Source organism: Kwoniella mangroviensis (assembly GCF_000507465.2).
Source record: "Kwoniella mangroviensis CBS 8507 chromosome 1 map unlocalized Ctg01, whole genome shotgun sequence".
Lineage (NCBI taxonomy): Eukaryota > Fungi > Basidiomycota > Tremellomycetes > Tremellales > Cryptococcaceae > Kwoniella > Kwoniella mangrovensis.
Window position 1 is genome coordinate 2,174,363 of NW_027062533.1, and position 26,434 is coordinate 2,200,796.

A 26,434-nucleotide genomic window follows, 5' to 3' on the forward strand; every position below is an offset into this window, starting at 1 on the left:
CTTCCACTTCTTTCGGTCCAAAATCATTTTCTAACGTCTTTGCCATTTGAGGAATCGCGCGGCAAGCAGTAAAACGATGATGTTGAAAGCGGTAAACGCTATCATGATTCCTATGTCTCGGCCCCTCGTGGAGAAGGATATCTCTAAAGGAGCGAAGAAGCTCTGTCCAACTCTGTATTGACAGAACTGACAGTCTGAAGTAGCATCCATGTTGTTGATGTATCCTCCGACAGCATCTGCGTAAGCACCGGCGTACTCCGCACAAGTCTGTCCCGCGGGTGGAGCTAGAGAGGTGGGCAACGTACGATCAGCTTTGAGCAAGTATTTGAAGAGGATTTTGACTTACAAAAGATGTTGTATTCTTCTTCCTTACAAACAACTTCGACATCTTGAAGAACGGTGGATACAAGACCGCTGATGAGTCGAGTGAAAGGATCGAGTTCGTACATCCAACTTCGCCAGAAGTAAGGAAGAGTAGCAGGTGGCGCGGTCACACCACAGAACAAGGAGAAGAGAACGAGTAAGAAAGGATTGAAGAGGGCGGCTACCAAGATGGAAGGTGATAGAGCGGCGACAGCTTGTCCTAAAGTCACAGCGTATACTTCGGTGATGAGGATGAATACAAAAAAGACACCAGCTCTGGAGGAGGCATGAGGGAAACCGACACCGTAGTAAAGGAGGAGATAGAAGGCTACCGAACAACCCAAGGAGTAAGGCATCTCGGCGAGCAACTGGGTCAAAGCGAAGATAGTAGACGAGTACATCTTTGATGAAGCTTCTCGGTTGAAGGTCATTCTACTCATGATATATTGAGGTTCGATTTGAGCCAAGATCAAAGCCGGTAAGATGGTAGCGAAGAAACAAGCGAATACTCTGTATTGTAACGATTGGAGCGAGTTGTCTAATTGTAAGAAAGTCAAAGTGACAACTAAACCAATAGCGATATGAGCGAATAATCGGGTCCATTGATAATCTGCGTTTCTCCAAAGAGCCACATTGGTTCTGTTCAACATCGTCTTGAGTTGGAACATGAAGCTAGTAGCGTATTCAGTGTGTTTACCATGTTCTTCGACGGGTTTGGCCAACGCATCAGCTTTGAGTTGTTGAATCTCTTCTTTGACAGTTTGGAATTCAGGCGAGTTTCTCCATTTCTCCCCCCAATCCCCACCGATTCTCTTACGAGATCCTGCACCGATAGCTTCCAACATGAATTCAGCAGGGTTGGCATCGGATGGGACTTGAGCACCGTTACGCTCGAGGTAGTCAATCAATACCTTGGAGTCAGATCCGATATCACCAAAGTAAACACATTCACCACCTCGCTGTAAGAGCAAGAGTCGATCGAAAGATTGGAAGAGCAAAGCATTGGGTTGATGGATGGTACACAAGATCTTTTGACCAGCAGCACAGAGTTTCTTGAGGAATCGAACAATGTTATAAGCGGATTGACCATCAAGACCGGAAGTAGGTTCATCAAGGAAAAGCAGCAAGTCGGGTTTGGCAGCTAGCTCTACACCGATGGTGACTCGCTTTCGAGCCTCAACGGAAAGACCATAACCTGGGAATCCAATCATCGCATCGGCGAGATCTTGCAATTCGAGCAATTCGATGATATCTTCACAGTACGCATCTTTCTCGGCTTTGGGTACATCTTCGGGTTGTCGGAGGTAAGCAGAGTATTGTAGAGCCTCTCGTACAGTGGTGGTCCATTCGTGGGTATCCTGCTGTTCCGCATAGGCACAACCTCTTTGGAAATCTCTACCGATCGGTCGACCATTCATGAGGACATCGCCACTGATCACACCGATGTTCTTTCTAGCAGCCAATACATCTAACAAAGTGGTCTTACCGGCACCGGAAGCACCCATAAGAGCAGTGAGGGAACCAGGTTTGACGTAACCGTAAATATCTTTGAGCAATTGTCGTTGGCCACCTGGAACAGGTACGGTGTAGTTCAAAGCTTCCCAAGTGAAAGGTTCAGGTCTCATCTTCAGTCCTGATAAGTCTTGTTCCAGTTTACCCGCATTGAAAGCTTCTTTCCTTTCCGCCAATCGGCCATTCTTCTCCTTCAAATCCTTATCTTCTTTTTTGTAAACGTTGATCGAGAAATGTTTGGCACCTTGTTGCAAGTATTCGATGAAGAACATTTGTAAGAACATGAAGAAGACAAAAAATGTGAGCAGGACTCCGTAGTTACGCCATACGTGGGATTTGGAGTAAGAATAACCAGCGTTCATGTATGCAGAACCGCTAACAGCACCAGACCCAGGTGTGGAACCCACCAGAGAACACAATTGGTTGGGTCCGACTTCATCTGGGTAACCGGTAATGCCCGCCGTGGGGATGTTGTGGGGAATGATATAGTTGGTATCACAAGTCAAGTTGATTCGAGAGAATTCGTTAGCAAAGATCGCTTCGTATCCATAAGAAAGAGGGTTCAGGTAGAAGATCCAGAAAAGCCATCGTTTCATCTGTTGAACAGGAATCATATAACCGGTGTAGGTGACCATGAACGAGATCAGAACGGACGCAAGTCGAGCAGCAGTGTTGTAATCGGTTGTAGCGACACCAAGGGTTCTGAAGAAAGCAGACATGACCATGAACGTAGTGAAGACGAACAGGAAGAACATCTATGAGGGGATCAACATCATCAGCGGCGAGTCCCGCTTTTCTATTGATGAAAGCACACTTACGAAGAAAGCACCAGCAGAAGAGTAAAGACCACCCATGAAGTAAAGAATGATACTGAAGACGAAGATATTGGAAGCACTATAAGGCACATCCGCACCAACAGCGGCCAACGCGAAAGCAGCAGGTCTGTAGAACCTATATTCGTTTTGACGGTAGAGGACAGATCGACCCATCATTTGAGAAGGCAATTCGGAGAAGGACGTAAGAGCGTTGAACAAAAGACCCAAGAACAGAAGACCGCCTCTTGTGAAAGCACCAGAGGCAGTTTCAGGAAGACGGAAGTAGACTGAACCGACGATTAAAGCAATGATGATGGAAGTGGAATAACCAGTGTAGATACCGAATTTGTCTTGGAATTTCAGCATGAGTTGTCGTTTGGCGATGGTGAGAGCTTGAGACATGAAAGGTACGGTGTATGGTGATTTCTTACCGACACCTTTGTGTTTTTGCTCAGTGACAGCTTGCTTGAATTCTTCTCTGATGTCGTCATTCTGGTGAACGAACGCTTTATATTCTTCCCTTTCTTTGGCCATTCGCGCACAGATCTCACTCTCAAGATAAGCCTTCTCCATAGCTTCGGGGGTGGAAGGTACATCATCCTCGCTTCTACCCTCAGCAAATCGTCTTTCGTTGGGATCGGTACAACCAGACAAGTAATCGGCAGAGGTTTGTCGAGGCAAGTCTCTGTAACCCAAGCCCATCATGTATTGTCTGGCTTCTTTGGCAGGACCAAAGTAGACTACGTGACTGTCGTTGAGTACTAAGACCTTGTCAAATTGGTCGTAGATACCTTCACCTGCTTGATAAAGCGATACGAAAGTGGTCTGACCCATGATGTCGGTAAGCATTCGAAGGGATTTAGCGTAATCCAGCGCAGTAGAAGCGTCAAGACCTCGAGTGGACTAGAACTGATAACAATTAGCATTTATTTCGGACAATCTCGAGGTCAACAACTCGACAACTCACGTTATCCCATGAACAGACAGTAGCACCGGAACAAAACATTTCCGCGATGGACACTCGCTTTCTCTCACCACCGGATACACCTCGTACGAAAGCGTTACCGACGATGGTGTTGGCGGTGTGCTTGATGTTGAGCATGGAAAGAAGGAGGTTGAGCATATCCTCCTTGAATTGGGCGTTCGAAACACCTGGGACCTTCTTCTTTGGTGTCTTCAATGAAAGAGCGAATCGGATGGTCTGAGCGACAGTAAGAGTAGGAAGATGATCATCGTCTTCTTGATTGTAGACAACCTCACTGTGTCGCATGTCGTACGGTTGCGTCAGTGTACACTGATCATACAACCGAGCGAAGAAAAAATTGCACTCACCCAGCATATCTCTTTCGCATCTCTTTCCAAGGCACACCGGCGTACTCTACATTACCATTGACTTCCAAATAACCATCTCTCTGATTGGTGATCGACTTAAGGAAGGTTGAACAACCTGAACCGGGTCTACCCAAAACCAAACACATCTCTCCAGGTTTGAGGATACCCGAGTTTTTGAATAAGATAGGTTTAGGTTTAGGGGCAAAAGGGTTGTAACCGAAGACACCTAAAAGGTTGATGACTGGCATCATGAATTGTTCGATAACGGCCGAGGAGAAATTTCTGATATTGATTCTCATGCCCCCTGCACCGATAACTTCTAAATCTTCCCATACGACACCGACATCTTTTCGTTTGATACCGGCTTGGTCGTAATTCTCTCTCCTCGATCTCAATACTTCAGCTAGATCGAATTCCTCTTCATCAGCTTTGGCCTTTTCAGCGTCAGCCGCGGAGAAATGAGAGATTTGTCGTTCTGGTCGATTTGAAAAAGCGGAAGCGATGGATCTTCGAGTGGTAGGTCGGTGCAATTCCGCTCCCTGACTTCGTTGTGAGATAGAAGAATATTTTCGCTCTAATGCATGGAACTCTTCTTTACCTCTGTGAATGGATACATGGTGAGGTTCTAGATCAGCCACGACATCTTCAGATGAATCGTGAGCTGTTCGTTTCGATTTGTGGTGCGAGTAGTGTCCATGAGGGAGGTGGGGTCGAGTGTGATGGTGGTGAGAATCGGCCTTTTCCGCATCGATACCATCTAAATGTTTCTCACCTGTCTCTTCCTCGGCTAAGGTGTTCCCTGAAGAAGAGAGGTCTCCAGCATGATCACCGTGATGACCATCGGGGGTGACAGCGTTGTCAGTGGTAGGGACAGTAGTGGTGGTAGTGGTAGTGGCGGGGGCGGGGGCGGCGGATGCGCCTGTCGTGCTGATGGGAGCACCCAGGTGGAGAGCGTTGGGACCGTCCGACATGTTTGATGTTGACCTCTGCGTCTATTTGTGCGTGGTGTATGTATTACTTGTTCAGTTTGTAGAAAGGGGGATGAAGCGAACAATGTTTCATCAACAAGTGCAATGCTATCGCTCAGCAGGCTCGAAGGGGTGAAAGAGTATGACAATATGCGGTAGGGGAAAACGGGAAGAAAGGGAGAAGAAGAATCCAAATGGATTAGAGAAAGAGAGTGAGGGGGTGGTACGATTATAAGGAATGAGATAAGCAGAAGGAAAAGATCGATGAGAAAAGAGATGAGCTGACTAAGACGTATGTAAGATTGGAAGAGGATCGACCATCACCGAGTGAGCAGGAGTGGGTGTTTGGTTTGAAAAATTGAGCATGTATGTATGTACGAGTGTGGGTCGACCAATAACTTAATCTCGTCGTTGGCCGTCGGTCCCCAAGGATCCAAACTTGTTTAGCGCATCAACACTCATCCCATATGACCTTTCATTGCGTGAGTACAAGCACTAGGTTTGGCGCAACATGTACACATACCTTGCATGACGGAGGACCGATTCAGGAAAACTCAGGTTTTTGCATAAAAGAAGGCAGAGCGGTCAAATTAATGCCCGAGGCGGTCGGCACTTGGTGTGTGTCTCTTGCAAACCAAACCGAACACACATATACCGCACATCCCAAACATCGCGACCAGAGGCTCGCATCGTGCCCCTCAGCTGCTCTGACGAAGACTGCTTTTCGAGTCGACTGCCCCATGAGATTGTCACAGAGAGCAATGAGGAGCAGCTACCGAACATCAGTCATAATCCCAATGCCGCATTTCAGACCATACTAGACTGTTTGTCTCGGATCCGCACCCAATTTTTGAGTCGATGTAGCCTCCACATCTCCGTCTTGATCACACCACCGCACTGATGTGCCCTACGGCATCCCTTTCTTTGCCAAGTGAAAAGGTATTCATTGCGATCGAGTTGTTGATGGTTTATCCGTTGACTTTATGATGTATTTGCTCACCCGCGCCCGTTGATAACGTCACGTGGTCCCAGTTATCATATCATAGGCCCCCGTCAACGCTGTCGAGCATCTTACTCGCAGAAACAACCATCTTTGACGACGTGTTCTCTGCTCCTCACTCGGCGATCGACATGTTCACATCACCATGAAAGAGGTCTACGCGGTTGAGTCCTGCATGACAAGTCCCTTGTGACCGAAGGTCATTTGACCTGTTCAAGTTCATATTCGCCAAGATCATCGTAATGCCTGACCACTGGCAGCACAGAATGTCTGTCAATTCAGTACAGTACTCATCATCGACGGACTCTACCGCTTCCTATTTGACACCATACCAACTCAAAGTGCGTACAGATACATGCAATGCTATGACAATATACATATCCTACAACCCACACTGCAGTCTATCTTAACAACCTTCTCTACCAAAATCCGATTTAGGACCATCCGCGCCATCCTTCTGATCTGAAGGATTGACGGTTATCGTCTCACCGTCTTCCTTACCGTGCACATGTATTTTCACTTCTCGAACTTCCCTTCGAGCTCGCATGATCGCTTCTCTCACTTTTTGCTCGACGGCATGAGAATCACGGACGGTCATACTAGGTGGTACCGTTATAGTCAAATCAAGTAGGGTTTGACCTGTTGATAAGTGGTATAACGATCGTCAGCTCCGTCGGATGTATGTCGTTTACGTCGTTCTCACCCCTCCTCAACTCTTCTCTCCCCTTAACCTCATCACAACTTATTGCGATCTCTTAAATGCCGACCCCACCTCTGGTCTCATATGCGGTTGTTTTGGTCCGCCCCTTTCAGCTTTCTGGGTTCAGTCTTAGTCGTTCATCCTCACTACGTCCCGCTCTGATTCCTTGGCTCTTTATCTGTAACTACCGTCTACTTCGACCATCCACTGATTTACAACCCACGTCTCTGTCTTGTCTCATCTCCCATCTTCGCTCCGTCTCCTCCATGACTAGGTATTGTCGCTACCTCTCGATTTATTCCCTTCACGATACCCCTCATACATCCACCGCTCCTCTTCCATCACATACGCAATCAATAACTCACCACCAGATTTGACCCCTCTGACATTCCTTACCTCCAAAAGCTCCTGTCCATCCACCAAATCATTGACTATCCCGAAATATTTTTGTTTCGTACTAGCGTCCACACCGACATCTAACAGTTCTAGGAAAGCTACTTTGGACAGTGTCAGGCCCTGTTGGAGGATGAAGAAAGATACCGCCAGACCACCTAAGGGGTCGAGGAAGTGGTATCCTCCAAAGGAAGAACCGAGGATCGAGGTTAGAGCCACTAGAGAGGTGAGAGCGTCTGCCCGGTGACTGAATGGGTGCGACATCATTTTAATCAGCATATCTCCTAAAAGAGCTGGATTGTTGATAAAGAAAGGGGCAATGGGGACTTCGCGACTTACTGCAATGCATTTGCCTTCAGCACGGGACTATGTTCTTCCGCAGCCACCGTCGTGGTCACTCTATATAACCATTCTTTGATCACTACACTTCCCAATGCGAACCAAGCGGCGTGAGGGTTCAGTATCGCTCCTCCCTCGGCACCGTGTGCATGACCAGCGTGATGATGGGAATGCGAGTGAGCAGACAGGGCTGCATCTGCTGCCCCGTGCTCGTGAGGTAGAGCCGAGGGACCGTGAGAATGGAACATTTCGAGTAGAGGAGATGGGACAGAGGAAGGTAGCCAGTGACCTAGCGAATTGAAGAATGTACCCGGTGGGAAGGTCTCGAGATATGGTAGGAGCGTTTGAAGTAGGAGCTGCGAGTTGCACACAATCAGTAATAAGTCATTGTGTGTATGTATAAAAAATGGAGATGTCGGAGAGAAAAACATCCAGGTGGCCATGTAGAGAAAGGTGAGATACTCACATGATATGAATGCAGACCGATACCCAACGCTCCTCCCACTAATATCACGCTCACACTGAGCGTACCGAACGTCTCGAATTTGCTGTATCCCCATGGGAAACTATCCGTGGCTGGTCGCCTTGATATACGCCATGTGAGGAGGGTAACAAAATCCTATTTCGTGAACCCAAAGAAACGACAACGTCAACATATGTGGCATGTGCAGCTTGTGATTGTCAGTGAATCGACATGAGGAGGAAAGAGTACCTACACCCAATAAATCCGACAAGCTATGTCCTGCTTCAGCAAGCAGAGAAGCAGAGTTCATCCATATTCCCGCTGCTCCCTTTGACAGCGTCAGGGCTACGTTCGATCCTAGACCTGATCATATCCACCCGCACATCAGCTAAGACATGAGCAGGATTAGGAAGAACGTGTGATAGCAACTCACCCAATAGGGTTATCTTAGTACCCCTATCTAGCTTTCCAGTAGATATAGCTTGCATGATCTGTTCGGCTCCTTCCGAGTGGTCATGCGCGTGCGTATGGAATATCCCATGATGGTGATCGTGGTCATGGTCATGGTCATGGTCGTGATGGTCATCATGAGAGTGTTTGTGTATATGGGAGGAAGAAGGGGCGGAGGGAGAGGAAGACTGAGTAGCTTTGGTATAATTCGTATGTGTTCGACGGGGCATCTTGGTTATATCGGTAAACCTTCGATGACTATGCTGTATGTGCGATGAAGATGATTGGCTGAAATGACTTGAAGAAGAGGATCCACCAGATTTAAATATGGATGTTATATACCTAACTGACGATTGGCTCGACGAAGCTACCCCGCTTCCTACTGCGCGATGGAGGGATGCTCGTAGTAGACAGCTAGCAGACATTGGGCCGTGTCTTGCTGTGCTCCGTTGTCTGGCAGGTGTATGTACTATGAAGCCGTTGTCGTCTATGGCATGACTGTGTGATCCTACTGCGATGTACAAGTAGATTACCGAGTGTCGTGGTTGAGTCCACGGTAATCTCCGAGTAAGGAAGTTTGAGATGTTTGAGATGTTTGAGATGTGGTTTCCTTTTCCACGTCATGACTTCGCAGCACCAGTCAAGAATTCATCGCTTCAGCTTGAAACTGCCTTTGATACTGCACAGCCAAACTGCGCCTGCGACTGTGACTGCTGCACACAATCAATCATCCCAGACATCCTCCCACAGATGCACAGTCACTGAATGTCATTTAGTACTCACACAGACCTTTGGTAACATATGGCCCAGAGAAAGGACCTGTCTGCACAGTTGACTCCCTAGATATATAACTTGATCATCATTGAATTGCGTCGCACATATCATAAAACTCCTCACCCTCCGCCACACTGAAACGAGGTGATTTCATTGCTCCATATCCTCGTCTGTGCTTCCCCATCCGATTCTCATGCAGCTGTTACGAGCTAGACCGATAAGAATGGTCCTCGGTGGTAGAGCTATTGGCACGAGTCAAGAATTATGAAACGGAGATGAGAGAGTAGTAACGATAACGAGGATTGGCTTGCATCGAATTGACCTCCAGCCCCGAATTCATCCTCGCGCCGCACGGACTTGAGCTGTTGGACCCCGCTCTCACATGACCTGACCCTTGTGACAGTCGATGATGACGTTGCTGCTCTCAACACAAGGTCACATCCACCCATGGTCTTCAAAGACCGTCATGCATGCAATCAACCTGTCCTGAACTTCCGGTTGAGCTGGTCCTGAAATGTCGGACGATCTCCATATGATCCCGACATTTACTACTCGTACGAGTATGGTGCAACGTAATTAAAGCTTGAACGCGTCAGATCATCAAATTCCATTAACCTGCTCAATTTTCATCAATCCTCCAAACATTGATAACAACAATCTCGGCTGTCCTGATAAGATATACTACTTGATCGACGAGATGAAGGTAGCAGTGATAGGATCCGGTCTAGCTGGATTGACGACCGCTTATCTGCTTCGTAAGGAGGGTGTAGAAGTTTATTTGATCGAAAAGGTATGCTCGCTCATCTGCCTTCCCTCCCTTTCCTTTCATTCAGCGGCTCTACGTTCCTGACTTTGCGATGTATTCTTGGCCCGCAGTCAAGTAAATTAGGATTTCATTCGCAATCTGTCGAGATACCTCTATCGCCGTCTTCCCAAGGGCCTGATAAAAGTAAAAGTACACGCAATCGTCGAAGGGGCATGGAAAGGGAAGTAACAGAAAAGGTTACAGAGGACAAGTGGATTGTGGATGTACCAATGAGAGGATTCCAAGGAGGTACGTCTCTCAGAGCAGCCAACCCCTCGCTCTGACAAATTGAAAAGGTATATACCACTGAACAACTTCTCTTTGATAGGTTACTATCCTTTATTGCTATCACTCTATCATCACCTTCAGATCCCCCTCGAAACACACAACTACAAATTCTCTTTTTCCTCTTCCCAATCAACCTATTTCATCCATTCGGGATCGTCGGGATATTCCATCCCCTCACTACCTTCTCGAGCATATCAAAACATCTTCAACCTCGTACGGGATATAGCGACCTTTGTGGGAGTAGCAATCTGTTATTCCCTTTTGGTGATACTGAGCTTCGTAGCGTATCATGATTTGTTGCCTAGCTGCTTGTGTAATCCAGGAAGCAGGAAGACCGAGAATGAAATGACATTGAAAGAATTCACATCAATATTATCGGCATTCCTCACTCAACCATTCACGATCCCCATAATAGAATATGAAGTATGGACACCGCTTGGGGAATTATTCGAATCGTTTTTCATCTCCAAATTGGTCATACCCCTCTTCTCATCGGTTGGAACGATGACCACGAAAGATTGTCTACAATTACCTATGAAGGTGATATTGGAATATATCCATTTGACCCTGGGAACAGACCATTATCAATTGTCGAAAGGCTATACGGCATCTACCATTGCTGAGCTATTGGCGAAGCCTATCAGAGAACAGGGAGAGGGGTATGTCAAGTTATCAACTGAAATCATGGGTTTGGAATATGATGGAGGTGTGAGCATAAAGATGAAGCACACAACTGCTCAGAGACAGGGGCAGCAGGAAGGCCAAGAAGAAGAGTTGATTACTGTGGATAAAGTAGTATTGGCTACTCCGGCTAGTATAGCCAAGATCTTGTTGGAAGGGTTAGAGAGTAGCTTAAACGAGAATAGACAGATCAAAGAAGGTAGAAGGGTCGGTCAAATGAGAGCTGCGTTGGGCAAAGTGAATTATAGGGTGAGTGACATCTCTTCATCTCAGCTCACCTTCCCTGATCTCGGTGATGGACTGCAATAGAAATAGCTTTCATGGATTCCAAGCTGACATAGTTAACTCTCTTGTTGTGTATAGGAAACAATCGTAGTGACCCATCGAGATACTTCCATCCTACCTTCCTCTAAGGATAGGAGAGACCTTAATTTTTTCTTACCCGATACCAGTTTTTCCTCACGACCTTCACCAGAAACACACCCTATACCCTATCTAACTCCTACGGAAAACGCTATATACACCCAAGCTACTCAGATCATTTCACCTCCGAAGAGGTTACAGAGGAGAGGCAGGACCGATGCGATGGTATTGCAAACTACCAATCCGGCCGTAGCGATTGATACAAGCAAGGTTCTAAGTGTGTCAAAACTGGAACGGTAAGTGAATATCCTACTATGACATGTTCTTTCTTTGAAAATTACCCATTTCTACCCTAGAATTCTGATTGTATTTTCCAGGGGCATTCTACTGATCCTGATCTCTGTAACCTCAGTGCACTCCCATTGAAACAACCTAATAAAATTCTCCCTCAACTACGCTCATCATCTCTCGACTCATGCGTGTATATCTCAGGTTCATATGCTTATCCCGGGATACCCCTCCTGGAAGGATGTGTAGGAAGTGCCAAAATGACTGTAGAATCACTCTTGGCCGATGCGTACGAACGCAGGACAGGATTCGTAAGACCTATCTTACCTGCCGGAAAGCTAGACTGGGAGGTGGGGAAAGGCGGTCGGTTTGCTAAGACTTGGAGATGGAGATGGTATGAAAGTACTTGGAGGTGAAGATGTGAAGAATCAAGGGGCTGAGTTGTTGTATACTAGTAACCGACACAAACTATGGAGATGGATAGAAGACCAAATGCTTTGCTAAGATGCATATAATCATCTTGCACACGAACTGCGACTGAACACTGAACGCATGTACTGTACTGTGCAGAACAACGCCTACCGACTCCTGCTAACAGAATCTGGTCATGAGTAAATGAGATACTCCCGAATGACCGTCTATCGTCCTATTCTAATAATGCAAGCGAGACTTGGGAATGCCCTATCTGCGATCTTTAGTGAGACTAGCAAATGGACCTCTTCTATACCAACTCTGTTTCTTTGGCTTGGCACTTTGAGAGGATTGCTCTTGAGATCTCATCTCTTGTTCGAACTCACTCTTATAAGCCTCACACCTATGTTCGGTATCTCCAAAATACGTTGAGTCATCTACAATCGTTTCGATACGTATTCCCATACCAGGTCAGACAGTGAGGACACCTGGTAAGGATCGTTGCTGAGGGGTGGGAGCTGTTGCAAATTAAAAGCGGTAGTCTCCCAGTGAGGTCCAGACATGTTTCGGCTGCAGTTGAAAATTCGATCCCCAGTTCAAGATCACTAATTTGTTGGGCTTCATTTGGGGGGCTGTTTTCCAATTTGCTTTTCCGTTTGGAAATCGAGTGAGATTCACTTGGATGGACTGTCCGTGAGTAGACTTGTTCAAGATTTGACATTCATCGATCTTTGATCAAATGTTCATAATTTATAGTGGTGGAGGTTCCTTGGGCCCCTGCCGAAGATCAATCGCGAGTTCACTGGCAGGCAAGCTGAACTGATTCTGATTAGGAGCAGGATGATCTAGTCTGCATAGAATGCGACTTCCCTTGTCACAAACCTCTCAGTCTACTGTAAATCTCTCAATCGTTCCTCCACCATCCCTTTCAGCCTATTCTTACTATCCCTTCTCATCCTCCCAACATCATCTACCATAACTCTCATCTCTTTAGTCAACAAAGTATCTAATAGATGATCTTTCCTTGTGACCGGTCGATATGGTGAATCGTCATCTTCACCCATTTCTCCCTCCAAGCTCAGAGGATCCTGACGTTCCAGATAAGACAAATCACGACCCAAAAATGTCAACAAGTACTTATCATCTAACGAACCGATTTTGAAAGTATCTCTAAGCTCGCGCATCTTTCGAACTCGTATACCCTTCCAGTGGCTCCTAGTAGGATAATCTCCTTGCTGATCTTCTCTCCTAGAAGAGAGCCACGTAGATAGGATCCTATCTCTAAGGGCTGCATGGACCTCTGAAATATTGCTATTGGGATATTGACTAGACATGTAATCAGTAAAAGAAAGATAGTTTGCTTTTTGAGCGTCATTCTTGAATGTAAAGTTGACAGGTTCACTGAAATAGCTCGAAGTGTGACCAAGTTGATCGGAATTTGCTGCTGAAGCAGTAACATATTGTGTAGTATTCACTTCGGAGTCAGTTTCACTTGGAGGCGGTCTGACTACTTCGAATGGGTTTGTTGGAGTTCTTGCGCCGGGTTCGAGCCTCTCATTGTTTGAGACGGTTTGTACGGTTTCTGTTGTCACAGTGTTATCCATCGAAGCAACAGAGGGAAGAATATCTGAATTGTTGGCAGAATCGCTTGAAAGTGTCGTTTGTTGGGCGTTCATATTACTGTAGAAGGTTCAGCCGAGGGTGAAAACTCAAATACAAAATGATTTGTTCAGTAAAGTAGTGATCAGACTAAATTAGTACTACGAGTATACTCAAATTACGATACTCACAGCATAACATCCCAACGAACATCCTTTATGCGCATCCTTGAGGGGTTTTGTCAGTCGTACTCTCCCCTTCTACTGTTTGACCTCGCAGGACATGAAAGGAGATAGCAGAGTGACTTCGCGCTCCATCTGAAGGTAGAAAAAGGCCCTTGTCACGTCATATACCAAAGTAGTAGGTCATGGTAGTATACTGTACATGTGGTGCGCATATCAATCCAAACAAGCCGATTAGGACAGACTCGACAGAAATGGTATTAACTATACAACGACTTCCCTAGTACTCTGTTTGGGGCTCCCCTCCGAACCACCTTTATCACTTTCGTCTTCAACCGCTTCGTTGGGTTTGAAATGTACCCTATCGAAGTAGCCTTTTCGGCCACCACTGTTATACTAGTTGGAGATTGAGACTTACGGTGTCATCGGATCAACAGGAGAGGCCTTTCCAAGAGCCGCTTTAACCCTTTGTCCAGCGCCCGTACCAAAGACGATCTCCACCTCTTCTAGTGTCATCTATTCGTTATGACATATCAGCCATCGCATCAAAACCAGTCGTACGATAAGGAGCAAGACTCACTCCCTTAGTCTCTGGATAAGTGAAGAAGATGACTAGCCAAGCGAATATCATACATCCAGCAAAGAAGATCCAAACCCATCCGTGCATGTGTCGATACATTGGTAAAGCAGAGTACTGCGTGGCGAGCCCCATGCCCATCGAGAAGACATTGGCTATCGCATAACCCCTCGCTCGAAGACCTGCCGAGTAGATCTCTGCAGGAAGCATATTAACCACTATAATCAATCACCGAATCAGCTTAAAATTACTTCCTCTACTGTACTCTACTCATAACTGACTCACCAGGAGAAAAGAATGTAACCCATAGGAACCACTGAATCAAATACACCGTGACAAACCCAGCGCCAGCAGCCTTATTTTCAATTCCCTTATCAAAAATCCCAATAGTGATTGCACCCTGGATAATCAACATGATAGCAGCTTGACCTATCCCAATCAGATAATTCGTTCTTCTACCCCATACATCTAAGAGATATCCACCAACAATTCCCCCAACGCACCAAGTGGCATTTTGGATTCCTGATATACCAAATTGGAGATGTGGATCGATTATCCCTGCAGCACTGAAGATCTTGGTATAGTAATAGGTGAATATGCTCTGACCGTTCCATGCCCACCAGCACTGAGAGGAGAAAGCCACGAAAGATCTGTATCGCGCCGCTTTAGTCTTCCATAGGGCGGACCATTTGTCTTGTCCATGAACTTGGTCCCATGATATTGCTAAAGGGTAATTTTATATGTTAGCCTATAATGAGTGACTTCTGTATTTATTTGAGCCGCTCATGGTGCCCAAAGAAGTCCAGGACATGAAACAAATGTCAAGTGCTCAGATGTGAACTCACCCGCTCTCATAGCTTCGTACTCCCTTTCAGCCGCCTCGGATAGGACCACCTCGCCCTCGTCTACATGTCCACCATGCAACTTGCTCAATACTCTTCTACATTCTTGATCTTTTCCCTTCTCGAATAGATATCGGGCTAGGGTAGATATCAGTATATCACCAAAAACAACGGCTAAGAGCTGGATGTGACTTACGGGATTCTGGAACCCAAGGTAGAACTAGTAATAGTAATGTTGCAGGTATGAAAGTGATTCCTAGAGCTGCTCGCCATCCCGTATTAGTGGTAGAATAGGATACACCGTCTGTTGTATTACTCAAGCGATAAGCTCTAGTCCTTTGTCTCAGTACGATTGGAAGGACCAAGCTTAAGACTAATCCTGCCTAAAGAGATCCTCACAAAGTCAACCATGTGTCTCAAAACCGATGATATTGTGACAAAAGGTCCGCTTACAGCCAACAAGCCAAAGAAATTACCAGTCATAAGTGAAAAAGAAGATACGAAACCTCTATCTTCCTTAGCAGCGATCTCAACAGCGTAGATCTATTCCCAGTCACATACAGCACATCGAGGTCAGTCTTTCGACCTGGCTTGGATTGTCAAACGCAGAGTGTGGTACGATACGACTCACTTGATAACCCAAAAGTAAGAAACCAATACTAAATCCCTCGATAACTCTCGCAGCGATCACGATCGCGAAACTTCCACTCCAAACCAACAATGCCGTCGACAACTCCATCAAGACCGCACCGATCACCATGGTAGGTTTCCTACCTAGATTATCTAAGAAGAAGGCCGCTATAAGTCCTCCGACAAGTTGACCTAGGGAGTAAACTGGACCAATCCATTGGTTCTTGTTACTACAGTATCAACACTCGATCAGTACTTCTCCGATATGGCATATGATGATGTGCTTTCTCTCTGGACGAAGAGTAATATTCACTCGGGTATACCTATAGTTGAATCATACCCTAGATGAGTTATCCAAGCTGGCATTTGGATGATCGAAGCGATGACTGAAGCCTCGTATGACCTATCAGGAGCAGAAGGGCATGAATGTGACCTCATAATCAGTACAATCACAACGAATGAAGATGGTACACATGCAATGAGCTCACCATCCATCACCACTCAGACTCAACCCTAATAAAATCACATATCGGTAGATCTTATGTCTATCCCAATTCCTAAGATTATCTGACCATTTCATCGTTTCACTTGAATTACCAGTACTCGATGGATAGTCCCACTTGGTCTTCTTGGTGTTAGTCTATTGAAATCTGAATTTCGATCCAGTGGAAGCAGTGGTATTTGATCGTACTCGTACTCTTTGCTCCTTGTCTTCGTTGGTAAGGTATGCAACCGGATTGATGATGAGATCTATTTATCAGTGTCAATTAATTAAGATACAATGAGTATCGAGATGTAAACAAGATATGCAAAACAGAACAAGGAATTCCCTTCCTGGACATATCTCGCATGACGATCAACGATCTCAACATTGATCTGTATTTCTTTTGACGAGATCTTGGTGATAACATCGATGATCGGGATAGTATGTCACCTGCATAGTTATCTGAGACATTACGCAATTGTAAGATTCCCAGCGTAGAAGATGTTCCCGATGACGAGAATGAGAACACGCCCATGGAACGATTACGTTAAATCGATTCCAGCTGATAAGTTCAGTGGACTATCATTCTCTTCTGATCGATCGAATCACGCCGTCAGTATACTTCATAAGTTTACTGTATAATACATGCATTCACAGTCGTTCCGCAAAACTTTCCCGTGAGTCAAGCCTGCTCATACATGTGTATCATAGTCTTATATTACACATACATCCAGATGGTTCATGCACAAAACACCAGCAGCGCCCAATGATAAGATACTAAATCGATTCGAGAGATGATATACTTCAAATTAAGATTAAGATACGATACGATACGATACGATATCATACGATACGATACCATACGATACGATACACATAGCTTTTTTTCATCATTCTTACTTTCCTACTTCACTGTCCATAAGCCCTAATCTCAATACCTCACTACAGTCCTTCGTCTCTTCAAACTCGGTTCTGCACTCGCCGATCGTTCTCTCTCGTTCTGCGATGGCCCGATACCCTCCAACGTCAATTCATGGTCCGATTCGTTATCAATATTCTCTTCTCCTAGTTCCAACTGCATCGACTCGTCTGCAGGTTGGGCTGGGGGCGACAAATCCAATTCTTCATCATCGGCATCCATAGGTGATGCTTCCCTTGCTCTTTTCCTACTCTTACTACTTGGCGTCGTCGGAATTTGCTCAGGTTCGAATTCGGGTCCAGGTGGTGGTGATAAAGGACTGGATCTGTTATTGTCACCGTTACCATTCCCATTGATCAAAGCGTTCGATCTATTTCTCCCTTTCTTTGTAGGAGTGACATTATTCTCCTGATCCTCTTCTTCTTCGTCTTCTTCGTCCATTTCTCTCTCTGTTTCTTCCTCAGCCTGTTGAGCTTGTTGAACTTTCTTATTCGCAGCGACCTTAACATTCGGATCCTTGCTAGCTATACTGATCAATTTCTTCTCATATGCCCTATAAGGTTCCCACCCTTTATGAACAGTGACTTCAACTCCTACACTGGAGATCGCATCATCCAGATGTGCCTTGATCTTCAGCGCATCAGGTGAAGTGATCGGCGAAAGGAGCTGTATGAGGACTTTGAAAAATGTTATAGCGCTAAATCGTTTGATCTGCAATCGGGATCTCTGTTCACGGTTCTTGGTCGCTACTTCCTGTTTGACGTAATTTGATATTCGTCGAGAGATATAATCCAACGCTTCGAGATGGAAATCGCAAACATCGGATGGGTGGAGTTGCTGTAAGACCGTAAAGTGATTGCCATGGATGGTGAATGCGGAACCGATCATCCTAGCCAGAGTGAGAGGAGCAGTAGGTTCCTGAGAATCAGAATCAAGGAAGAGGTTGAAGGACTATGGGCAGAGAACCTTTGTGTCAGCTCCGGTATGTGGAACTGTCCAGTCAGCAGCCAGCTCACCTGCTGTAGAGCACTTCCAGCGACATGCTGCACCGTCTCGCTCTCCTTGTTGTAAATACCTTCATCTCTCAAGGCATCCACCAATTTCTTCACGATAGCATCATAAGTCTGACCGAGTCGACCGACATGAGCCAAAGGCTCTTTGGCATGTTCAACTTCCAATACACCTTTTCTGATTGCAGCTACCAAGGTAGAAGTGAGCTGCAAGAAGGCAAGATCTTCAGGGACTATCGATGACACATATCAGCTACTTTTCCAGTCAGCGAGGCTTATATACCTGACTCACCCTCAGCATTTTTGTCGGTATCCGTATGAGCCTCTCTATCAGATACGCATTTCTCCACGGCAGCTAGGAACGCTCCTCCCAATCGATGTTGTGTTTCATCTTCGATCGTCAGAGGACATGATTTAGCAGCTGGTGTGGCTAGGTGATCCTTCGAGCCCTTGTACAAGAATAACAAGTGGAGAGTAAAATATGCGATAAAGGCCTGATGTGATCATCAGATGAATTAGTCCATCGAGCTAATCGCGATCTTACAATGACGGACTTACTTGACGTCTGACCGTGTCAACCGTATTGGTGTTATCACCAAGAGTCAACTCTTGAAAGATCTCTACTGCTTTATCCCTCTTCGTACTGAGAGTAGCAACTTTATCATCGTCTTGCGCTTCTTCTTCGGTGAATCGACGGAACACCCATGTCATGTGGTAGAGAACGATTTGAACGGCATACTCGATCATCTACGGGTCCAGCGCCTGTCAGCTGCAACATCTCTTGAGGAAAGGTGTATCGGTATGACTCACCTTGGCTTCTTCTTTATAGCCCAGTCTACCTCTTTCAGCAAAAGCGCAAATAATATCCCATCCGCTACTCTGACCTTCTTCATCTTCCATCACCTCAGTGATATCTCGACTTTTCTCCAGGAGGAGAATTCTCAATAAGATAGCTTCTAATTTCGCGATACCTTCTTCCTCTAGTGAAAGTAAGGCGACATCATCGGAGCCAATCTCATCCCTGAGCGAAGCGAATAGAGATTCTTGCAATTCATTTAGCTTGGTAGTATTTGAAGTAGCCATCGGTGCGTTGGTGGTGAGATGGTTGACAGCTTTGATAGCGGATTCAAGGACCGATGGATCGGTATGATGGAGGAATTGCTTGGTGACATCATCCCAAAGCGTCTCGTACGCCTAATGGAATATACAATATGAGTTGATGTCATATGTCTTTGGCTCCGTTTAGCTCACCTTAGTCTGTCTCAAGTCAAGGTACAGTCCCAAGTTGATATGACTGAGTACAGATAAAATACCTCCAATTCTACCGACATCCGTTTGATGTTTAGCGAATAATCTAGGCAAGATCTGCATAAGCTTCTTAGATCGATCTTCTTCCTCTTCGTCCTGGAATCAAGATATGTTAGCCAGACAGCGATGGGATCACAATTTTATAGCTTACCTGATCTTCCCTTTGGATCAAAGCTATCAGGACCTGAAGCATGAATGTCTCCTCATCTTCAGTGAGCAACCACATATCTTGATCTGCCGTCGAATGATCCAGAAGTAGATAATCGACGAGGCTTTGCCAATCTCTCCATAACTCATATTCCGAACAGATGGACTCTACAGCTGCATCAGCGCGAGTGAGAGGCGTGGTGATCGAGATAGGTAAGATTGGTTGTTGGCTCGATGAAGAGGCAGTAGATTCGATAGGACCGTCAAGCGAATTCGAAGTATCGATCAAAAGAGTAGCGAGCGATTTCCAATCTAGGTTAGTGGCCATATCATCTTCAGAGATCTTATTCGCCCTCTTCTTTTTAGCTGCTCTTGCACCTGACCATTCAGTTTTCAGGTTTTCCTTGTTCTCTTCCCATAAATTGACTATAAATCCTCCAACAGCTTTACGTATTCTCGAATCTTGATCGTACACTAATCTCGCAACTTTGTCTCTGTGAGATTCATCTTCATCCGCTAGGATACCAGTCTTGTCGATCAGGGCGATCACGTGGATAGCAGTGACTCTGACGTGAAGATCGACATCTCTCAAGGCCATTTCGATTAGTCGAGGAACGAGTCGTAGAGTAACAGTGCGAGCATTGTTCATGAATGACTCCTTGGAGTAAAGATTAGAAAGTGCTTTGACAGTTTCAAGTCGAGCGTGAGCAGACTATGTTATGGAATGTGAGCTTTGCACATTCGCGATTGATACAGCTGATGCGACTTACAGGATCGTTACATCCTTTTGTGAAGTAAGTGAGGTAAGAGGTGGAGACGTAGTAATCAGGATACTTCTTTGTCCATACACCAAGTTCCCTCAGACAATCAGATCTGATGTGAGGATCGGCATCTCTGACTCGATGGACGAACATTCTATCACATAGGCCTTGATCAGTTCCCCGTCGTTGTATGCGCTGATAATCCATGCGATAGCAGATGCCACTCACACATCAAAGATCTCTTGGAACATATCATGTAATCTTTCTTTCCTCTTCTGAACCTCCTTTACTTTCTCTTCCAATTCCTTCAACCTCTTCTGAGCTGCATTGGAGGTACCGCCTTTCTTGATCTCCGCTTCCTTTTGTCTTTGCTTCAGACTCAGATCTTTACCAACAGAAGAAGCGACATCACACATGGATGAATTGATCTTTAACAGCATATATGTCGATGTATGTCGAATAGGTCGTAATGGTGAAGTCGACATACAGTTCAACCAGTTGAGTACCAACGATAACAACACGTTGATATGATCTGATTCTTCGGTAGTCTCTTGGAATAATATGGGAGTGAGTGAGAGTGATTCGGTCAAGTTGTATAAGAAGTAATCCAAATTTTTACGGAAAGCGTTGAATTGTTTTCCTCGAGATATCAAGGGGTATGCTGCTGCTGCGACCTATAGACGAATTGTCCATGATCAGCATACTGCTGTAAAGACAGATAATCTGCTAGTTTGATGAGAACGTCAAACTCACTCTCACACTCTCATCCTGGATTCTCTCTACCGCATCCGTTATACCATCTTCATCCGTAGCTTCAGCTTGTTCGATATCCAGATTTATCCCACAACATCTGATGAATAGTGTGATAAGTTCATGTATCGATACTTGTTCCGAAACCTCATCGCCAGCAGCTTGTTGGTAGGTCTCCACCCATTCGTCGATCAGGGGTTGAAGGGCGATATCAGGGGAAAGGAGGGCGTCTACATATATGAGTCCGATGAGTTTAGATCACAGAGATAGTCTGTTTAGTCAGGCATAGTATAGAAACTCACTGAACAGGGGTGACTCATTTCTCACGCTGTCTTCTCCATTGGCACCAGCACCAGCACCGCCGGTGGACTTCCTTCCCTTCTTCTTACCACTTCCATTGACGGCTTTGGTCTTTCTGGCACTGCCTGCACCGCCGACAGATTTCCTTTTCTTCCCTTTTTTCGGTGTAGGATCTACATCAGCCTCTTCATCTTCTTCCTCCGTCAGATAGGAATCCTGCACAGTCAACATATCGTGTTAGTAGATGTATGTCACATATATCTCGATGAGAAGCAAGGCAGCATCAACTTACAGAATCTTCCATATTTTCATCTTCGTCATCGTCTTCCCAAGTTTGCTTCCTCTTGCCTTTTTTCGTAGCTGCTCAGAATACATCAGCTGAAGGTAGGCAGCTCGGGTGAGAACGTAAGCTGATCTGATCTCACTTGATGCAGAGGTAGCTTCAAACTTCTCTACCTGTTTCCTGGCTCTTCCTCCTCTTCTCGGTTGATCATGTTCCTCCTGAGGATCTTCTGGGGGAGGTGTGAGTGACATGGCGAGGGTCAGGTTGGCTTGTCAGCCTTGATGGAGAGGTGTGACAGTATCGTGCAGAAGGTGTTGATAAGATGAGAGGTAGGATGATGAATGATGATGATGATGACGGATTGGGTGATGATGGTGAGGAAGGAAGGAAGGCAAGGGAAGTTGAGTGTGTCATTTTGTACGTGTCATTTAAATGGACGCGTGTGATCTGATCTGTTCCTGTCCGCTGGTGGGTGGTTGACTGGATCGGATCGGACATCAGACGCGACTTTTGATCATGGGTGGTAACATTAATCTTATCCGTCACCCTCATTTAGCATACAGTATGACACACGAGTACACGAGAGACGCATGTGTATATCCTACGTATCTGTCTCCATCTCTTTCCTTTCAACCTTCGCTCGATACCTAATATACCGTGTACATATAACATATAATCACCATATGTAGTACCCTCACTCACTCACTCACTCACTCACTCACTCACTCCCAGTCACTCATTCAAAAGGATCACCAATGCCAAATGCCAAGAGTCTCCACTTCAAAAACGAATTCAAAACGGAGATCTTCACGTCTTGCTACTCAATCACAATCCCAATCTCAATCTGAAGTTGACATTCCGCCATCATGGCTTGACCCCCAATCTCAATCTCAACAGACACAGATCGACAACTCTTTTCTATCTATATCAACAGCTTCCCTACCTCCCAAGTACTCTATCAACCTAGCTTTGCCTGTTGATACCAAGCTATCCAGCATCGAGGAGAAGGAATACCGAGTGAAAGGTGAAGAGTTCTTACATGATGGATGGAGAAGATCAGATCAGCCAGAAGGAACTTTGGTCGACCTCAGAAGGAAGAATAAGAGGATCGTTAGTCTAGCAGGATATCAAGCTCCCCTCTTGGGCGACAATCAACAAAGGCAGAAGGAAGATGCGGAGGATCAGATATTTTGGTATAATGCAGGAATGAAATTCCCTTGCGTATGTAAGCCAAGACGAGCACATCCACCACTTCATCAAGATTACATAGCTGATGAAACATGCTCGAACAGGTTCATTGACAAAGTATAATCACTCGTACACCTATACAACAAAACCACCTCAATCAACCGATCTTCAGGCTCTAAATATAACCGACTCAGAAGATTCCCTCATGGCCGAAGACCCCGAGGACTTACCTGGATGGTATGATGGAATCGATCCGATCGATTTGGATCCTTCGTTGGACAATATAAAGGAATTCGAGATTTCGTGGAACACCACCACATTTCCTCCTTTGTCGGCTGAACATGCAAGCCAGATAAGTGATCCCGAAACCGTCTACGAAGGTTCTCCAGTCAATGTTGATCTAGAACAGGAGATGAATCGATTAAGAAAGGGCAAATTCAAAGCTATCGAGGTAGAATCTTTGTTGCCTCTGTTCCTTAACGGCGAAGGTGACAGGAAGGATCAAACGAGGCATGATAATCTACTTCCTCCTATGATCACTGCCAATCGAGACCTGAATGAAGAACAAAGCTGGGAGGAAGAGGTCAAGAGACGTAAAGCCTTTTGGAGGAAGATGATAAGGGATGATGGTGGGTATGGGAAGATGTGGGATATTATACAATATGTGAGTGTGATCAAGCTTAGATCGAGGAATATCCCCTCGATAGTACCGGTAACAGAACAGGAGCTAACGGTACGATTGCCCTTCTTAGCCATACACTCACCCTTCACGGTACCTTGCCCCTCCGATTAAACGCAAGAAAATCAAAATACCACCGTACAACCTTCCTCGTACCTATCATTCCCTATCACATCCCTTTCATCCGAACCTCCCGGAGTACATCCAATCAGAGGGTAGTAGGAGGGTATACTGGTTGATACCAATCCACGGACCAATCTTTATACCCACCTTGAATCATCCTCTGACAGAAAACTTATACCCGGGTCAAGTGGTTCCCACCAAAGGTGAACTGGTCGATCAAATACTGGATGAAGCCAAAGATAAAGATACAAATAAGAGAATAATTTGGACGTCGTCTTTACTTCTTTCTTTTATTCAACAATTCCTTCATCCGTTGTATATGGATGATCAACGGCCATTTGGTGTATTGGGGTATACGTTCTCGGGAGCAAAACCAGATCCATTTCTGGATATACCTTATCGATCATCGACTAATACAGATGACTTTGAAACGAGAAAAAATCTTAATGACAACAATGTTGGTTTTATAGATAAAGATGAGATGGTGAAACCCGAATGTGGTGATCATCTAAGAATCTATTGTAACCTGAAATACAGTTTAGAATTGAGAACATGGTTACATAATGTTAAGATCCCTATACCGAGTTCCGACGATAATAATCATAAAAAGCGAAAAGGAGAAGGAGAAGAGAAAGAGAGTAAGAGTATGAGGATATTTTATAAAACTAGATTAACGCTGATTGGAGATAAAGGCGAAGTATTGATGGTTGCGTAATGTACAGTACGCAAGGGAGGGATACCATAGTTTTATTTTCATTCTCTCGGTACACTGATCTTGCTTCAGTGCATCATTCATTATTTGTAGTACCGATAGTTTTGCCTTTTTTTGTTCTGTGATCTCAAGAAAAGCTATTAGTGTTGTTGTATTTGATATGTATCCTACCTCGAATGGTCTGTATCTCAAACCTATCAGACCGACTGTCATTTGAGGAGACAGATGTATAGACCAATGACAAGGTGCGCAAACAACAGGACGTGAGCAAGAGAAGACGTGGTACAAGTACTTGTCGATCTCGCAGATATTGTCGAGCAATGATAGAATACGATGATGTTACATAGAATCACAAGACATGAGAGAACTTGGAAAAGTATGAAAAAGGGGAATCACAGAACATGTAAGATATAGAAGTACAGGGAATAGAATCACCTTTCCCACCCCATCCTCACTTTCAACCAAACCGATCACACCAGAGACAGAAAATAATGGAGACCAGAGTTGACATCAGATTCTCTCGCTCTGTCTTCTCCACAAATGCGCTGCTAGACATTTACGACCGAGACGTGATTATCAGCCGGCTACATTCACGCCGTGACAGCCTGAGCAGTCGTGCTAGTTGAAGGTTCATCAATTTCAATCTCATCTGGATTATCGAGCCATGATTGTTCGACAGTTTGCTATAGAATAAAACGCAATCAGCACAAATTTTTGAATGACGACAATGCAAAGGATCGAAAAATGGAATAATAAGCTCACCTTGACCCGTCTTTCATATTCCTTTAGGTTCTCTTTGAACAATGAAGCTGCATCTACGTTTGCTGGGCTATGGAATGAAACGGTTATCAGTATTGCCACCAACACCAAGCCTTAATCTCTGAATATCCTTAGAGCTGTACCATCATCTAGATCCCTCAAGACAGCTCTTGGCTCATCACCAAGCCTTCCACATGACCTCCATCCTACCCATTCTCCTCCCATATCTCTCACACCCTCCCAAATATCGTCCTCATAAGTGAAAGTACTGAACTCACGAAGCAGGATTCGGATCATTCAACAGACTCTGTACACTAGTCAAAATCGCCGCGACATCATAAGTGGGGGACCAACGGTTCTGCAAGATATCCAAACATAGTTCACCATTGGCGTATATGTTGGGATGGAACATCTTGGAGACGAATCGAACGGTAGGGGGTTTGTTAGGGTATGAATCGGAGAATGTTAGAGTGAGTCGGAAAGAGCCGTCTTCGAATGGTGTATCGGCTGTGAGTAGAACGATGGAAATATAAAGATGTAATTGTTTATTAGGTGTTGTCGTTTCATATCGTGTGATGCGGGTGGGGAAAGGCGTAAGATAGAGAGGAAGAAAGGTATTACAAATCAGCTTCGACATTTCCCGTAACCATGACTTCCCTTCTAACCCCTTGACACCTTAGACGGACACATGAACAGATCTCACTCACGAGGTCCAAATATGACTGCATTCCAGATCATGATATTATCAGGATTGGGACTACCTGAGATACCTATAGGAGGATCCGAAGCTAGTCTCTTGAAATCCCGGATCAATCTTCGTTTAGCTGCGGTGGACTAGCGCATACAAATCAGAATTGAGCTACTGTATACCTCACACAATACTCATTGCGTATGTGTAGAAGCTCACCATGATGATATAGGTATTGGTCTTGCGAGAGGGAAGGGCGATATGTAGCTTTGATGACTGAATTGAATTGACTGAACTGTGTGAAAAGAGAGCTGCTCTGGGCTTTGAGGTTGAGTTCAGTTCTTGCAGTCTCTGCTCCACTGATCGTTTGAGTCCTCTATAGCTGTCTTGTTATGAATCTTGATATATGAGCGTGAATGAACGAATGAATAAGAGATGTGGACAGGTTGTCAAGCAACTGGGTAGGTGGTCGTGAGGATGATTGATGATGTAGTGGCGTAATCAACCACGTGGAAACCTCGTGTAAAATCGAAATGGATTGGCTGGAA

At 45.3% G+C, this 26,434-nt stretch overlaps 8 protein-coding genes across 8 annotated transcripts; 2 read left to right on the forward strand and 6 right to left on the reverse strand.

The window, feature by feature from the left end:
* Nucleotides 1–30: 30 nt before the first annotated feature.
* I203_100795 (uncharacterized protein) lies at nt 31–4,993 on the reverse strand (the record flags this gene model as incomplete). The annotated part of the gene is made up of 5 exons (XM_019149931.1): nt 31–284; nt 347–2,630; nt 2,694–3,593; nt 3,658–3,949; nt 4,023–4,993. The coding sequence occupies 5 exons, from the start codon at nt 4,991–4,993 to the stop codon at nt 31–33; spliced, it is 4,701 nt and encodes a 1,566-aa protein (XP_019000627.1).
* Nucleotides 4,994–6,396: 1,403 nt separating this feature from the next.
* Nucleotides 6,397–8,565, reverse strand: I203_100796 (uncharacterized protein; the record flags this gene model as incomplete). The annotated part of the gene is made up of 6 exons (XM_065516732.1): nt 6,397–6,629; nt 7,056–7,330; nt 7,423–7,778; nt 7,889–8,041; nt 8,139–8,248; nt 8,319–8,565. 6 exons carry the CDS (start codon nt 8,563–8,565, stop codon nt 6,397–6,399), a joined length of 1,374 nt encoding a protein of 457 aa, XP_065373550.1.
* Nucleotides 8,566–9,806: 1,241 nt separating this feature from the next.
* Nucleotides 9,807–11,950, forward strand: I203_100797 (uncharacterized protein; the record flags this gene model as incomplete). The annotated part of the gene is made up of 6 exons (XM_065516733.1): nt 9,807–9,899; nt 9,986–10,064; nt 10,119–10,163; nt 10,243–11,132; nt 11,247–11,542; nt 11,659–11,950. The coding sequence occupies 6 exons, from the start codon at nt 9,807–9,809 to the stop codon at nt 11,948–11,950; spliced, it is 1,695 nt and encodes a 564-aa protein (XP_065373551.1).
* Nucleotides 11,951–12,835: 885 nt separating this feature from the next.
* On the reverse strand, nt 12,836–13,621 carry I203_100798 (uncharacterized protein; the record flags this gene model as incomplete). Its single annotated transcript, XM_019149928.1, has 1 exon — nt 12,836–13,621. The coding sequence occupies one exon, from the start codon at nt 13,619–13,621 to the stop codon at nt 12,836–12,838; it is 786 nt and encodes a 261-aa protein (XP_019000624.1).
* A 369-nt stretch (nt 13,622–13,990) lies between these two features.
* On the reverse strand, nt 13,991–16,355 carry I203_100799 (uncharacterized protein; the record flags this gene model as incomplete). Its single annotated transcript, XM_019149927.2, has 10 exons — nt 13,991–14,087; nt 14,145–14,242; nt 14,307–14,521; nt 14,589–15,026; nt 15,149–15,283; nt 15,342–15,528; nt 15,599–15,688; nt 15,777–16,005; nt 16,089–16,178; nt 16,264–16,355. The coding sequence occupies 10 exons, from the start codon at nt 16,353–16,355 to the stop codon at nt 13,991–13,993; spliced, it is 1,671 nt and encodes a 556-aa protein (XP_019000623.2).
* An 835-nt stretch (nt 16,356–17,190) lies between these two features.
* On the reverse strand, nt 17,191–21,988 carry I203_100800 (uncharacterized protein; the record flags this gene model as incomplete). The annotated part of the gene is made up of 13 exons (XM_065516734.1): nt 17,191–18,129; nt 18,195–18,421; nt 18,472–18,682; nt 18,747–18,935; nt 18,999–19,382; nt 19,440–19,592; nt 19,648–20,355; nt 20,414–20,558; nt 20,633–21,078; nt 21,158–21,384; nt 21,457–21,670; nt 21,747–21,814; nt 21,880–21,988. 13 exons carry the CDS (start codon nt 21,986–21,988, stop codon nt 17,191–17,193), a joined length of 4,020 nt encoding a protein of 1,339 aa, XP_065373552.1.
* A 511-nt stretch (nt 21,989–22,499) lies between these two features.
* I203_100801 (uncharacterized protein) lies at nt 22,500–24,442 on the forward strand (the record flags this gene model as incomplete). The annotated part of the gene is made up of 3 exons (XM_065516735.1): nt 22,500–22,962; nt 23,030–23,589; nt 23,678–24,442. The coding sequence occupies 3 exons, from the start codon at nt 22,500–22,502 to the stop codon at nt 24,440–24,442; spliced, it is 1,788 nt and encodes a 595-aa protein (XP_065373553.1).
* Nucleotides 24,443–25,029: 587 nt separating this feature from the next.
* On the reverse strand, nt 25,030–26,108 carry I203_100802 (ubiquitin-conjugating enzyme E2 2; the record flags this gene model as incomplete). The annotated part of the gene is made up of 5 exons (XM_065516736.1): nt 25,030–25,122; nt 25,202–25,268; nt 25,477–25,705; nt 25,906–26,032; nt 26,106–26,108. The coding sequence occupies 5 exons, from the start codon at nt 26,106–26,108 to the stop codon at nt 25,030–25,032; spliced, it is 519 nt and encodes a 172-aa protein (XP_065373554.1).
* Between the last annotated feature and the right edge of the window lie 326 nt (nt 26,109–26,434).